This window comes from Rhamphochromis longiceps, linkage group LG14 (assembly GCF_057381845.1).
Source record: "Rhamphochromis longiceps isolate RC_006_pf linkage group LG14, R_longiceps_female_GT1.1, whole genome shotgun sequence".
NCBI lineage: Eukaryota > Metazoa > Chordata > Actinopteri > Cichliformes > Cichlidae > Rhamphochromis > Rhamphochromis longiceps.
Genome location: NC_140570.1, coordinates 32,309,302 through 32,324,247, shown reverse-complemented (window position 1 = coordinate 32,324,247; position 14,946 = coordinate 32,309,302). Strand labels below are relative to the sequence as shown.

The window sequence follows — 14,946 nt, the reverse complement described above, 5'->3', positions numbered from 1 at the left end:
TGATGCAGTGATGAAGATGATGTACTGGTCCGTTGTAGTGAAGAGAGAGTCGAGTGTAAAAATCGAAGCTCTCAATGTACTGGTCGATCCACGCCTCTACCCTCACCTATGGTTGCAAGCTGTGGGTAGTGACAGAAAGAACGAGACCGTGGATACAAGCGGCAGAAATTAGCTTCCTTCGGAGGGTGGCTGGCTTCTCCCTTAGAAATAGGGTGAGGAGTTCAGTCATTTGGGAGGGGCTCAGAGTAGAGCTGCTACTCTTCCACATTGACAGGAACAAGTTGAGGTGGTTTGGCATTTCACAAGGATGCCTCCTGGGCACCTCCTGGGTGAGGTGTTCTGGGCATTTCCCACCGGGGGGAGGCCCTGGGGCAGACCCAGGACATACTGGAGAGATTATATCTCTCGGCTGGCCTGGGAACACCCTTGTGTTCCCCCTGACAAGCCGGATGAAGTGGTCGGGGAGAGGGAGGTCTGGACTTCTCTGCTTAGGCTCCTGCTCCCTCAAACCGGCCAAGGATAAGCAGAAGTGGATGGATGGATAGATAGTTCAAGCCAATATATATCTGAATTGCCCACTAATTGCAATCTAGTCAGATTTTTCAGTTCATCAGCTGCACATCTTATAACTATTTCCAGAATTAGATCAAAGTGTGCTAATGATGCTTTCAGTTATTGTGGTCCCATTCCTTGAAACAAGAGGCCCCTACATGGATTCAAAAACAGACTCAAAATCTTTTTATTCACACAGGCTTATACTTTGTAGGTGTTGTTTTGTTTTGTTTCATTTCGCAGTTTTTCTAGCTTCAAGGCATCGTAAAACTACATGTTTTCTATGTTTTTGTCTTCTGTGAAAAGCACATAGAGTTAACATGTTATGAAATGTGTCAAAGTTTGAGAATGAGTATGGACAATTTTTGTTATCCCAGACAAGAATGATAAATATATGATGTTTGATTAGTTTCAGTTTGGAACTTAAGGCAACAAGAGACCTACCTTTCAAACCATTTTCAAAAGAACTACAATGGTGTGAAAAAGTCTTTATTTTTTTGTTTGTCACGCTTAAATGTTTCAGATCATCAAACAAATTTAAATATTAAACAAAAACAAAGGTAAACATAAAAAACATAAAATGAAGTTTCTAAATGAAGGTATTTATCAATAAGGCAAAAAAATAAAATCTTAACCACATGACCCTGTGTGAAAAAGTGATTACACCTACACAGCAAAAATGCCAGTGTTGATTTTTCAGTGTTAGTAGATTTCAACAGAGTTCCGAGTTAGTTCAACACTTAATCGAGTTAAAATAACACATCGGGAGTTGATTCCTGAAAAGTGTAAGTGTAGATTTTAGTCGTTACTGCATTTTAACACTGTGGGTGTTAAATTAGACCACACCTTCATTTCCTGTGGAGCTTCGCAATCCAGAATCTTCGGTCGCCATTTTTTCTTGCTGATGCGGTAAGTTTTATTCGGTTAAATATTAAGTTTTAGATTGATGTTAGAACAAGTAACATGATAACTAGTAAAAGAAATAGTATTTATATCAAAATACATCATCTTTAAGTGTCATATTTGAATTTTAACTGTTTTTGTTAAGCTGGGCTACTGCTAGCTAGAACTCTGCAAAGTACCAGTTTCTTTCCTAATATTCATTTAGCATAATCTGGCTATTGGCAGACTGTAATGAATATTACATGTTAATATATTTCACAGTTTTTATTAAATGCCTTTTATTTATTTTCGAATTAAACTGCCAAAGCCTTAGGGTCAGTGGTCTCAAACTCGCGGCCCAGAGGCCACTCGTGGCCCAAAGGCCACTTGCGGCCCACGTCAGGTGAGGTGAAGAAGTATAATGCAATTTGGCCCTTAAAGTGACTTTTTTTTGTCATTAGCCAAAAATGATTTAATATAAAGGCAATGAGGGCAGAGTGTTACCGGCCCTCATGGGTAGTGTAGTCCGTGCTGCGGGGAGAACGTGTGGAACTGCCCCTCCCGTTGTGTGTTTGAGCGCGAGAGAGGGAGAAAGTAAGAGCTGTTACCGATGAGAAATGGAAGAAGAGAGCATGTAAATATAATAATAACCACTGCCGCCAAAATGAGTGCCTGGTTGTAAGAAAGCTGTTAAGATTCGACTGTACACTGTGTTCGCTGACAGTAAAGCTACAAGCCCGACAACCCAGCGTATTGGCCAGAGGTGTCATTACCACGGTTCAGAGCCGCGGACCTGGCCGAGGTAACAAGAGAGTACAAACATGTGGAGGGATTGGCTTTGTTAGTTCAGTGAGAGTCAAAAACTAATGTGTACACTTATTTCTGCATTTTTATTTTGTTAAATATGAATAAAATTACAGCAGAAGTGCTGCAAAGTGTCTGACCAGAAAGAGAGGACCATTGTGTTAATTTGGTAGTTCAATTAAAGGCATCGGTTAGTTAAGAGGGAGAGGGGGGGGATGCGTTCATATTTGCAGTTTTGTCTTGTTATACAATATTTGAAATTTAAAAACGAACAAACCAAACGCTACATTGTCAGGAATATTTGTGGGGAGGGTTTTTATCGCTTAAAATATATAAAAAATAATAAAATAGAAATATGGTTCCTACTAACCCCTGTGATAGTTGAGAGAATACTGTATTGCAGTCATGTTACACAGCTTGTACTACTTAAAAAATGGATCAAGGATGTTTTTCTTAACAAAATTAATTTTAACTCAGTCTAAAGGGACTAGACATGCTAGATATTTTGCAAAGAAATGGTGTTATATGCTGGACCTTATTTTACTCTTGGCAGGTGGTGATATGCTGGTTCCCGAGAAGAGATGAACTAATCAAAGTCAGCTTTTCAAGACAGCCCCAAGACTCTTCGCAACTTGTGTTCAAATGTGAGGCCGTTGTCAGGTGATAAATGCAAGGAAGAGGCACTCAACTGACATGAAACATGTCAAAGACAACATGAAGGTGACATTTCAACATAGGCAAAAAGTGGTTCAAGAACCTGCCATAGCTTCTACTGTCCTGGACTTTTTCCCAAGATTTCTGGATACACCTGGCTTGGTAAGGCATAAAATAATTTAATGACTGCTTTGTGGTTCCTTTGTTTGTTTTCTTGTTAATGTGTTGTTTCTGTTGTTACACTTTGTGTTTAAGATTGACCAAGACTTCACAATGCTGTTTTTTGGGGAGGAAGTGTCTGGTAAGTTCCTTGCAAAGTGGCCAACATTCTTCAAGCCAAGGATCATCAAAGATTGCAAAAATCTGTCCCAGAGTACAGAATTGGATGAGCTGCTCATTTCTGCACAGCGTTACTCTAACGAGGCTGGTAAGTGTAAGTTGGAAATGGTAGATTTTGCATGCCTTTACAGCATTTGCTTAATTCCCACAACACAATATATCACTCATTTCTGTATGGTATGAAAACAAGCTTACAAACATGTTAAACCTGAAATGACATTTAATGTAGTTTGAACACAAAAAAAGTTACATAATCTTACTATTGTTATGACTCGATATCTACTTCACTTGGTGGCCAGAAGATTTTAAGTCTCTAGAAATGAATTTTTATACCAAGGCGCTGGAAAACTGCCTTATTAGAAAAATTATCAGGTGTCTAAAATGTCATCATGGTATTACATAACGTGGGAAAATGACTGCTGTGGTCCTTTAAATGACAGTAATTGTGATGATCTTAATTTCTATTCTGTAGTTTGGGACTGCGAGGCGGCTGCCATCTTTTGCTGCTTCACTTCACTCCAACATCTAAGGGAAGGACGTCTTCAAAGATTAGCACATCAGATGCTGCTCACCACCTAATGAAATTCATCAAGGTATGCTTTTTAGAATTGTATATTTCTCTTTTGATGAGAACAGATGCAAATTATCAACGGCTGATATTTTAAGATGGCAAGGTGATCCAACCTGCAGCAGATGTATCTATCCCAGACAAGCTTGGTGTTGCAGGACTGACATGTCATTGTTTCTATTAAAACTAAATGTACACATTGAAACAAAAATAATTGTGCGCGTGGAGTGAAACATTTTAATATTGTCATAATTTCAAACAGCAATGCCTCAACATCAGATTATCAATTTTGTTTAATGTGAATCACTTGGTTTCTTTCTCTCCCTCAGGTGGGAGGTAGCACAGAGGCTTTTCTTAAGGCTGGCCCCACTCAGCCATTCGTCCTGTGGGTTGGAGAAAGAAAGAACATCATCCAAAGTTTCTACCCAAAGTTTCTACATTGTCCTAGATCAAAAGGTCATTCCCTGTGTGACACAGATGGGAGATGCAGGTTTTGACAAGGCAAAACTTTTCAAGGCACATTTTTTAATTTGCCGTGTCCTTTGATAAGGCATTGGACAACTTCTACACATTCATCCAGACCATCAAGTGTATGGCATTGATGTTGGCAGCGTGAAGGACAGTCCTCGGGTCAATGAAACAAGAGGAAGTCTTCACTGTACGGTTTAAAGATATCCACTATTCAGCACTTTGACTGGAAATGTTCATCTGTTACATTTGCAAGATACACCACACAAGTTGCTCAGTGTTATTTAGACATTTGAAGTTCCAGCATGGTTTGTACCCAGGAAAGTTTTTACGTTTGACCTGTGGAGAGCCTGGATGTTCATTTATCTTTCACACGTACTCTGGTTACAAGCGGCACTTATTCCGAGCACATGGAGACTGCGTTCACTCTGAGGTCATCAACAATTTTGAGCCTGTACCTAACGATGGAACCTCTGTTTCACAGCCTGTAAATGTGGCTCATCCCATGACAATAACTACACCGGTTCCAGTTGAAAAAAGGCAAATACTGAACATGTGCAGCTCTGTTATTGCTCAAGTACAATCATCAGGAGTTCCTGAAAGTACTGTACAGTGTTTAGTTGGTTCATTGGAGGAACTGGTTAATGACATCCATGCACATGCAAAACAATCTGTTGTCGACTGTTTGTCAACTGATACATCAAGAGAAACCTTAGAAAAAGTTGAGGATTGCTTTGATCAGCTTGAAAATCCATTTTCATGTCTTAACACAGAATCTAAAAGGATAAGATATTTTGAGCAAAAATGGAAAATAGTTGAACCCATAGAGCATGTTCTTGGTGTGCGTTTTGATGTACGCAAAGATAGAACAACAGGGACATACAGGCAAGTTCCTGTCAATGATAAATTCATGTACGTTCCTATCATGGGATCCCTTTCATCTATGTTTCGAAACAGTGAACTTTGTAGCAGTTTCCAGAAAAAAAAACTAAACATGGAGGGATTGTACAGAGATTTAAATGACGGCTCCTACTTCAAAAATCACAGTTTATTCTCACAACAAGAACATGCTCTCCAGATCCAGCTCTACTATGACGATTTTGAAACTGCTAATCCTTTAGGCTCAAAAAAGGGGGTGCACAAACTTGGTTGTATTTATTTTGTTTTGAGAAATTTGCCACCAGAGTTAAATTCTGTGTTGATGAACATTCATCTTGTAGCCCTTTTTCATTCAGAAGACTTAAAAAAATATGGGTTTGATCCTATCCTAAAGCCACTTGTTGATGATCTAAAGATTTTAGAGACTGAAGGAATGCAAGTGCCCTTTTCAGCCACACCTGTGAGAGGTTCGCTTTTTCAGATTACAGGTGACAACTTGGCTTTACATAGCATTTTTGGTTTTGTTGAATCATTTAGTGCAAACTATTGTTGTAGATTTTGTTTAACTGATAAGACAGAGTTGCAGTCAGTTTTTAGTGAAGATCATGTAGGCTTAACACTGCGTTCCAAAGAACTTCATTACAAACACTGTGGTGCCATTCAACAAAATCCTGCTTTGGCCTCAACATTTGGTGTAAAAAGAAATTGTTTACTCAATTCACTTCGGCTGTTCCATATTTCAGACAACTATGCTGTAGACATAATGCATGATCTACTAGAGGGAGTGGTGCAGTATGAGTTAAAGCTTGTGTTTCAGTACTTGATTAAGACCTCTTTGATATCCTTGAATTCATTGTCACAGAGAATTATAAGCTTTAACTACGGATATGCACAGAGAAGGAACAGGCCAGGTGGGCTAAAACTGGATGACAACAGCAAAGATCTTGGGCTTAATGCTGTGCAGTCATGGTGTCTTTTGCGGAATAGCCCATTGATTTTTGGAGATATCGTTTGCAGAAATGATGGACATTGGAACTTGCTACTTTTGTTAGTTCAAATTGTGAACATTGTTTTTTCACCCATTATAACTCATGGCATGACTTGCTATTTGAAACATCTGATTGCCGATCATCACAAGGCTTTCAAATCTCTCTTTCCAGAACGGAATTTGATTCCAAAGCACCACCTAATGATCCATTACCCACGCTGCATTAGAAAAATTGGGCCACTCATACATATGTGGTGCATGAGATTTGAAGCAAAGCACAAGTTCTTCAAAAGATCTGTAAAGAACTTTAAAAATATCACAAAAACACTAGTAAAAAAACATCAGAATCAATTAGCCTTTCATTTTGAAAATTTTTATTTTAAAAGATTACAGTTCGGCCCCATTAATGAAGTCTTGGCCAGCAGCTTAAAAGGCAGTGAAGCACTGAATAAAATGTTTGATGTTTCTTCTATTGTTTCTACAACTTCCTGGGTCAAAAGTTATGGTACAGAATATCAAGTTGGGATGTATGTTTGTTCTGGTGTTGAAAATGAGATGCCTTTGTTCAGTAAGATTGTCAGTATAATTGTTAGCGATTTCAATACTTATCTTCTAACTTGTAAGGTCTCAACAGTATATTTCAATGATCACTTAAATGCATTTGTTATTGAGGATGGATTAGATGTCTTTGCACTGATCTCTGTAGATGATCTGGTGTACTATAGACCTTATGATAGGCAATTTTCAAATGGCACTGATGACAAAATGTACATTGTCCCATACTGTAATTTTGTATGACTTGTTTACTTGTGGTGTATCTGAATACAAAGTATTTTGGAACGTTAATGTCTTGTATTTCTTTGTAATGGGTGGATGTTGGGGGTTAATTGTAGCAGTAGAGATATCAGAGATTAATGGGAGTTTATTGTAATCTGGTGGTATTAATGATTTGACTGACACTAGTGTTAGTGTTAGAAAATTAACACTATTCAGAGTTGAATTTTTTAACACCAGGGCTAGTGTAAAGTACCACCAACACTATTCGGTGTTAATTTTTAACACTTAACACCAGTGTAGAATATTTTTGACACTGGTCAGTGTTACTCAGTGTTAATTTTTAACTCTGTGCAGTGTTAAAATAACACTAGCTCGTTGTTAAAAATATAACACTTTGAAAAGTGTTAATTTAACACTCAAAAGAGTGGACACATATAGACACTTTTCTAGTGTTAAATTTAACACTCACAGTGTCAATTTAACACTGGCGATTTTGCTGTGTACTAACTGGTTGGGAAACCCTTAGCAGCAACAACTGCAATCAAACATTTGCGATAACTGGTTATGAGTCTTTTACAGCACTGTAGAAGAATTTTGGCCTACTCATCTGCGCAGATTTCTAGAGGGTTAGAGAGGGTTTTCAAGCATAAAACATTGTCATGCCACACAATCTCAACAGAATTCAGGTCAGGATGTTTTCCCCCCTGATAATAAACGCCTTGGTTTAGAAACTGCATTTTGTGTTAACTTGTGTTTTCTTTGTCTAATATTTAAAGGTTTTGGTGAGATGAAGAATTTAAGTGTGACAAACCTTTAAAAATGAACGATCATCATATTACTCATATAAGGATTAATGCAGTTTAAGTGCGGAGAAGCGAAAAATTCAGTTTTAAAAAGATGCAAAAAAATTGATATCAGAAGAAGACTTGATAAAGTTATCACATTAAGACATGTCAGCAGTTAATGTTTCTCTGTTTCATTCTGTAAGTTAATTTGAGTATCAAAAACCTTTCTAAAAATATTATTAAACTAAACATTTGACATAAAAACACATTTTAAAATGATATATATTAATAAAGACCCAAATATTTCATTTGACAACTTACATATAATGCAATGAATGCAATTGCAATTAATAACTTATGAGCATCGTTATCAGTTGTTAGTATTCCTAAATAAAATTCTTAAATAAAATAAAATAATACAAAAAACATATTTGTTTTGTTGAAGCAGGAAAATATTAACAATTTATTTGCATTCAGTTTTTAATCCAGTGCTCACTTTTCCTTTTTTAAATCTCCGCATCAAAACATTTTTTATTTCTTTAGTCTTGAAACAGTATATGATTGGATTAACAGCAGCAGGTATGAGGCTGTACATCATTGTAATAATAATCCGAATAACAAGATTAAAATTGAATCCCACACCAGTAGCAATATAAACAAAGCATCTTGGCACATAGAAAAGGCTGGTAATAAAGAGCTGAGGGGCACAAGTGGACAGCACTTTGTGACATCTCTCAGTTTGAGACATCCTCAGAACAGCTATGATGACAGAAAAATAGGATAAAATTATGAATGTTAAAGGAACCAGGAGAGTGACCATTGCATTAGCAAGTGCAACACTGTTCACATATGCCAGCCCATCACCACAACCCAGCCTTGTTATTGATATATGATCACAGTAACACTGCATGATAATATTCTGGTCACAGTAAGGTAAAGTTAAGGCATGAAGCACAATTCCCAGCAAACGTATAAATGTTAAAACCCAGCACATGGTGCAAGCAATAGCCACTGCTTTGTTTGTAAATAAAATGGGATATTTGAATGGAAACCATATGGCAACAAAACGATCCAAAGCCATCATCAGCAAGTTTAAAGACTGAATAGTTCCCAAAGAATGAACAAAATACATCTGTGTAAAACAAGCTCCAAAAGAAGTGATCATGTCATTCCACCAGTATCTGGCTATGATTTTTGGAAGAGTCACCACGCCAAAGCAGATGTCTGTCATTGCAAGGTTAGAAAAGATCACATATATTGGTTTGTGCAGAGTCCGCTCAAAAATGATAACAGCTATAGTGAAACCATTTCCAATTACAATAGCAAGGAAAACAAGAAGAAGAAGAACAGACACTGGACCATAATATTCAGGAGGAAGTCCAGGAAATCCAATAATAATGAACTCTTTTATAGTGGTAATATTGGTGTATTTCATAATTATATATACAAAGAAATAATCATAAACCAAAGGTAAAATTAAACAAACCACATTTTAGTCCTATGACAAAAATGATACAAATGTTTGGATTAGATACTCTATTATAATAATGATTAATTCGCTCTATTCATATCATCAATACACCTCAGCTCTAAATATGCAAGAACATAACCCACTTTCCAAAACAGTGTTGATGGTTTTATATTGTAAATGTTTCCAACAGAGTCTGAACTAATGATGTGTGGGGTAAATAACACTCAGAGGAAACAGCTCCCATGTGCACTCAAACTTTTGAAGTGACTCGTTGCTTCTACTGTATAATGAAATGATTTGCACTGAAGATTGTCAGAGCTTCACTGTGCAAAACTAAAGAAAAAGTTTATTTTATCCAACAAATCACAGAAGAAATAACTTGATGTGTAGCTCTAAGTTTTATTAGAGACATGTTTGTCACATGTTGTCTTTGATCTGAATGAAGATTACTACTCTTGGGAAACACACGCACACACGATCATAGCATCATTGACATCACCCTTAAAGCCTGAATTATTCATTTCTTTTAGAACTGTAATTTTATTTCTGTTAAAAATTTGGGGAATTATTAGGTTCTTTTTTCTTTATGATTAAATGTTCTCACAAATCGTCTGTGAAGGTTCTCAGTCATCCAGGTCATCGTAGTCAAAGGAGCTTGCAAAGAAAAGCGTCTGGACTTCTTTAAGTTGCTTGAAGACGTTTCACCTCTCATCCGAGAAGCTTCTTCAGTTCTAAGGTCAAATGGTGGAGAGTCCCAGATATAAACCTAGTGGGAGTAACCCCCCACAGAGGGACAAAAGGACCCCCTGATGATCCTCTAATCGCCTGAGCCAAGGTGTGAAACTGGGTGTGGGTCCCAATCAGCCAGAGTTTCGGGTGTGTTCATTGTGAAACCTGGCCCCACCTTATCATGCGAATTCCTGAGGTCAGATGGCCCAGGATGTGAGTGGGCGTTAAGGCCTTAACGCCCACTCACACCTTGGCTCAGGCGATTAGAGGATCGCCTGAGCCTGAGCTTTTCTTTGCAAGCTCCTTTGACTTCTCACAAATCATGTCTGCAGTCAAAAGCTGTGTGTTGTCTGGTTAACAGCCCTTTGTGTTCACTGCTTGCTTTGTAGTGATGGGTCGTTCGCGAACGAAATAGCTCTTAGAGCCGACTCTTTGACGTGAACGACGCGAGCTGGCTCCTTATCGCGAGCCGTACGTGGGGTTTTTTTTTCTTTCTTTCTCTCACCCTCTCTCTCGCACTTTTTTTCCGCTTCACTCTGCACGCGAGCCTTGTGCTTTACGCTGCAAAGAGGGGGGGGGGGGGACGGGCAGTTACACTCAGTAGCACAGGAACAGAGCCAGAGGGAGAGAGAGAGAAAGAGAGCCAGGGACAACAACATCACATTAGAAAGGTATAGTAATCATCCACAACTATTTTTGGTTGCAAATGATAAAAGATTCTGAAAGTTTATTCATGCGGGCCCATATGACAGAGAATATGCATGTTCTTTTTGTTTTCATATTATAATTTATATTTAATTGTGTTGTGGTTTGCATTGTTTTGTGTTGTTTTCACTTTAAATTTGTAAAAGGAAAAAGCTGAAAATTTAAATAGTTAAAAGTTGAAATGTGAATAGTTGATTTTTGTATTATATGATTTATTTATTACATTTTATGTGGAGTGAATAAATAAAAGTATATTTACGGTGGCGCCTAGAGACAAAGCACATACAAACTTCAAATCACATACGAACTCTGAAGCATGTACAAACTCCAAAACACGTAAAAAAAAACGTACAAACTCCAAAACAAGTAAAAACATGTAAAAACTCAGAAGCACATAAAAACTCAAAACACGTACAAAATACAACAGAAGTGCTTCAGGATGCTGGGCGCAGTGTTGAGCTTTTGTTATCTTGTGGCTACACAAGCCAGCAAGTACCAACGACCGGATTTGGTGTGTGGTAGTAACAGGTAAATGAACTTTTTTTTAAATTATTTGAATATATATGAGTGCCTGTGTAATACACAAACAATACACACATGCTTTCAATTGTGTCATTTAAGTGATCTAGTAGCTCTGCTTTGGAAGTTCAGTTCATGCTAGAAATGTGTTTTGGAGTTTGTACGTGTTTTGTCTCTAGGAGCCACCGCATGTATTTATATATAAACATATATAAATAAAACCACTTTTTTTTTTACGTTAGTAATTCCTTTTGTGCATAATTTCATATTATTGTTAATAATAAATTAATTAAAGCAAGAAAACAACCTGAAGAGCCTGTTCGGAGCCGAAAGAGCCAGCTCTTTTTAGTGAGCTGAACCGAAAGAGCCGGATCTCTAAAAAGAGCTGGAAATCCCATCACTATTGCTTTGGATTCAGTTTGACTTTTGCTTGTGGACTCTTTGCTGGACTTTGCATCAGACAAAATAAATGCTCACTTTGTGTTACTCAGTCTGTTTGCACTTGGATTGTAACTGTGCAAAGCGTGATTTCATGACACAGCAAGTAGAAATCCAGTAGATGTCTACCAAGAGCTGTTAGTTAAAAACTTTACACATCCCTTCATGGTATGGAGTGTGTTTGTTGTTGTTGATTTTTTGGTTTGCTTGTGTAGTGGCAATTCCTTTTGTTTGACAGACCAAACATCCCACAATTAAAAGTCCACAAGCCACTGCAGCACTGAGATAATATTTCGTACGCAGGCAAAAGAAGTCCACTGTCCAAACTTGAAAGTTGCGTTTTTATGGTTTATTTTATCCAGTTTGGCAAGCAATAACAAGATCCATTTTTTGTTACTTCCTGCTGCTTCTCCTGCTCTGGTAAAAAACCATAGGCCCACCCCAGTGCATGCTGGTCCTATACCAGTCTCTTTATTTATAGAAACAAAATGGCCCTACAGCTCTTACTGACTAATTTAACAAAGTAACATTAAACAAACAAAACATTGAAACAAATATTAACTTACAAATAAACTTGTAAATAAACCCCAAAATATAAGTAAACTAACAACAAACTTTAACTAATTTCAAAATAATAAAAATAAAGAACAGATAGCTCCAACAGCTTGTTTGCTTTAACACATTGCACAGAAACTACACTAGTAGAAGAAAAAGAGAAAAGGTGTCAGGCTTTAAAAAATAGATGAACAATATCCAAAAAGCCATAAGAAATACAAAAAAAAAACCCAGCATGGGCCATGGACAGGATCTGAGAGGTCCATCTGATCCCTCAGCTTATTTTGCTACCTGTTAGCGTACCTGGGTCGTTGACCCAGTGTTTTGAGTTTTGCATTATCATTTACCTTTGATTTTGCCATTATTTATCATTTCTAGTCTTTTGGTTTCTATGTTAGAGTTCTCTGTCTTCTGGTGTCTGTCTCTGTGTTCCATGGTTGCTCTGTCTCCCCTGTGAGCTGTATCCCCTTGTCACGTCAACATCTATGTGTTAACCATCCTGTTTAACCCTGAAAGTCTGTCTCTCATGTCAGTGTTTCTAGTGTTGCTGTCCCTGTCTCGTTAGGTCTGATTTGTCCCAGCTGTGTTTCCCATCTGTCTCCCACTGCCTCCTCTGTGTATTTAAACCCCGTGTCTTCCTTTGCCTGTGTTGCTGTCTCCCTCATCCGATGCTGTGTGTTTCTGCTAGTTTAAGCTTTGTTATAATTTCCAGTATAGTTAGTTTTCTGTTCCTTTTGCAATCCAGCAATAAAAGATGAGTTTTGAGTTTACATTTGCCTCTGTGAGTCTGCATTTTGGGGTCCACCGTGCCTGTCCACACACAGTACATGATACTACTGTTCATCGAAGCCTCATGAGAAACTGTTACAAAGCTTCTTGTAGACAATGAGCTATGTATAAAGGTGTGAGGGCAGTCAAACCAAGAAAGCACAGGCAATGTACACCTGTTATACTCATGTGTTTTCCTGAAGTCTCACTTTTTTATGAAATTATTTATTTTGGATTTAAAAAAAATGTATTATTAACCTTAGAACACTATTGCTAAAAATAGTAACACCATCACTAACGCCGGGTGATTTTTACCCAATACAATATATACCCAACAAAAAGTACTTGTCATTAAAATATATGACAACACATGACAAATTAGAGTGGTTTTCTTTTATTTTCAGCTGTGCCATATCTAACAAAATGGGGAAAAAAGTTTCATGGGGGACCCTAAAAAATGCTCCAAAATTTCTGGAAAATTAGTAGTTGGAGAACAAAACAAATCCTAAACAAAAATATAATGATGCTGGAAACTTGGTTTTGGTTCACCCATTCCTGGGATATTTGAGTCTTCCCTGGTAAAGGCACAGTCTCCTTGACACGCGAACAGCTGCAGGAGAGAGAAACAAAAAATAGCATTTTGTGAGTGGGTAAAAATGACCAGTTGACTAAAATTTTTTTTTTAACCATATGAATTCTTTTGGAAATCACCACTTGTTGATATTTATTCATAACCACTGCACTAAATAAGGATACCATGCAAATTCCAGGACCACTCTTACTTACCTATTCCTTACATGCAGTCAGTACACACAGGGTAGTAATGGCGTGGACACATCGGTCGACGGCAGACATGGCACCTGTATCGCGTCTTCCTGTCCAAGCCTGTGGGGCAGTGTTACGAGTTCAAATTGGGGATGGACACAAGAGAAAAACCACAATAACAACACTGGTCCAGCCGGGTTGAGTCAAACGATGATTTTAATGCACACACGCGTGGGAGATGGACACTGTATGCAGACAGCCTCAGATCTCAAAATGGTGGAGCATTACTCAAACTCTTATAGCCTCTGGTGCCTCCACCTCATCATAAAAAGCCTAAACATTCACACTCAAAAGCCTAAACACTCACATGCTTTTCTCTCACACGACGCCTAAGCTACAACCTTGGCTCCCTGTTTATCTGCTCCTGCTGAGATGGGGCAGAAAACTCCAGTATACTCTCTCTTCTAATCAGACAAACAAGGCGATGACTTTCTGCGAACAGTATTTCTTATAACTCAGCAGTATAATGCATCATAAAACAATATCATTCATTCACAATAAATCAGCAGTCTACTTTAATGCAAATCAGTTTAACTAATGCAATAGTTGTCAGCTTCTTCTAATTCAGGAGAATAATGCAAACTAAAACTACATAATAATTCACAATCTTTAATTAGGGGTATAACATGGCATAAAATAATATTATAATCTAACAGCAGTCAGCACACCTCACTAAGGGACCACTGCTTTCTGCTGCCACTGGTCCTGCCTCACCTTCAAGAGTGCCAGGGGTAGGGATGTCGAGCACGCTACAGATCAGGACTCTGAGTTGACGTGACAGATTTGAAGAGGGGAACCTCTGCTCTGCCCATGGTTTGATGAGTGCCAATGCCAAAGCCTCCTCTGCATTTGGTTTTCACCTGTCTTCATTGCATTCTCATTGTGAATGATCCATGAGTTTATCACACCAGCATTGATCATGCCATAGAACACGCAAAGGGGCCATCTCTTGGTTTTTCTTCCATAACCATAGTGAGCGCACATCTGGTCAAAAGTATCGACACCTCCCTTTGTTTTGTTGTAAAATTCAATCACTTCGGGCTTACGAGTGGGTCTTATGCTTGGTTGTGTATGCATGGATGACAGGAGCAGTACAACCTTCTTCTTTGAAGCTTTGTCAGGGAGGAAGGACACCAAGGTTAGTTCTTTGGTAAAAAGAAATGCACTGGAGCCTGGCACGTGATTTTCTTTAACTTTCATCACTTGTGGGATCTCCCTTTTGTTTGCTTTTATTGTTCCC

At 38.1% G+C, this 14,946-nt stretch overlaps 1 protein-coding gene and 1 long non-coding RNA gene across 2 annotated transcripts; one reads left to right on the top strand and one right to left on the bottom strand.

Annotated features, from left to right (window-relative positions):
- Nucleotides 1–1,224: 1,224 nt before the first annotated feature.
- LOC146654444 (uncharacterized) lies at nucleotides 1,225–6,980 on the top strand. The gene is made up of 5 exons (XR_014907214.1): nucleotides 1,225–1,461; nucleotides 2,792–3,054; nucleotides 3,148–3,319; nucleotides 3,704–3,824; nucleotides 4,129–6,980. It is a non-coding gene; the product is annotated as an uncharacterized LOC146654444 (long non-coding RNA).
- Nucleotides 6,981–8,159: 1,179 nt separating this feature from the next.
- Nucleotides 8,160–9,131, bottom strand: LOC146654443 (olfactory receptor 1500-like). Its single transcript, XM_085379801.1, has one exon. It carries the CDS (start codon nucleotides 9,129–9,131, stop codon nucleotides 8,160–8,162), a length of 972 nt encoding a protein of 323 aa, XP_085235927.1.
- Between the last annotated feature and the right edge of the window lie 5,815 nt (nucleotides 9,132–14,946).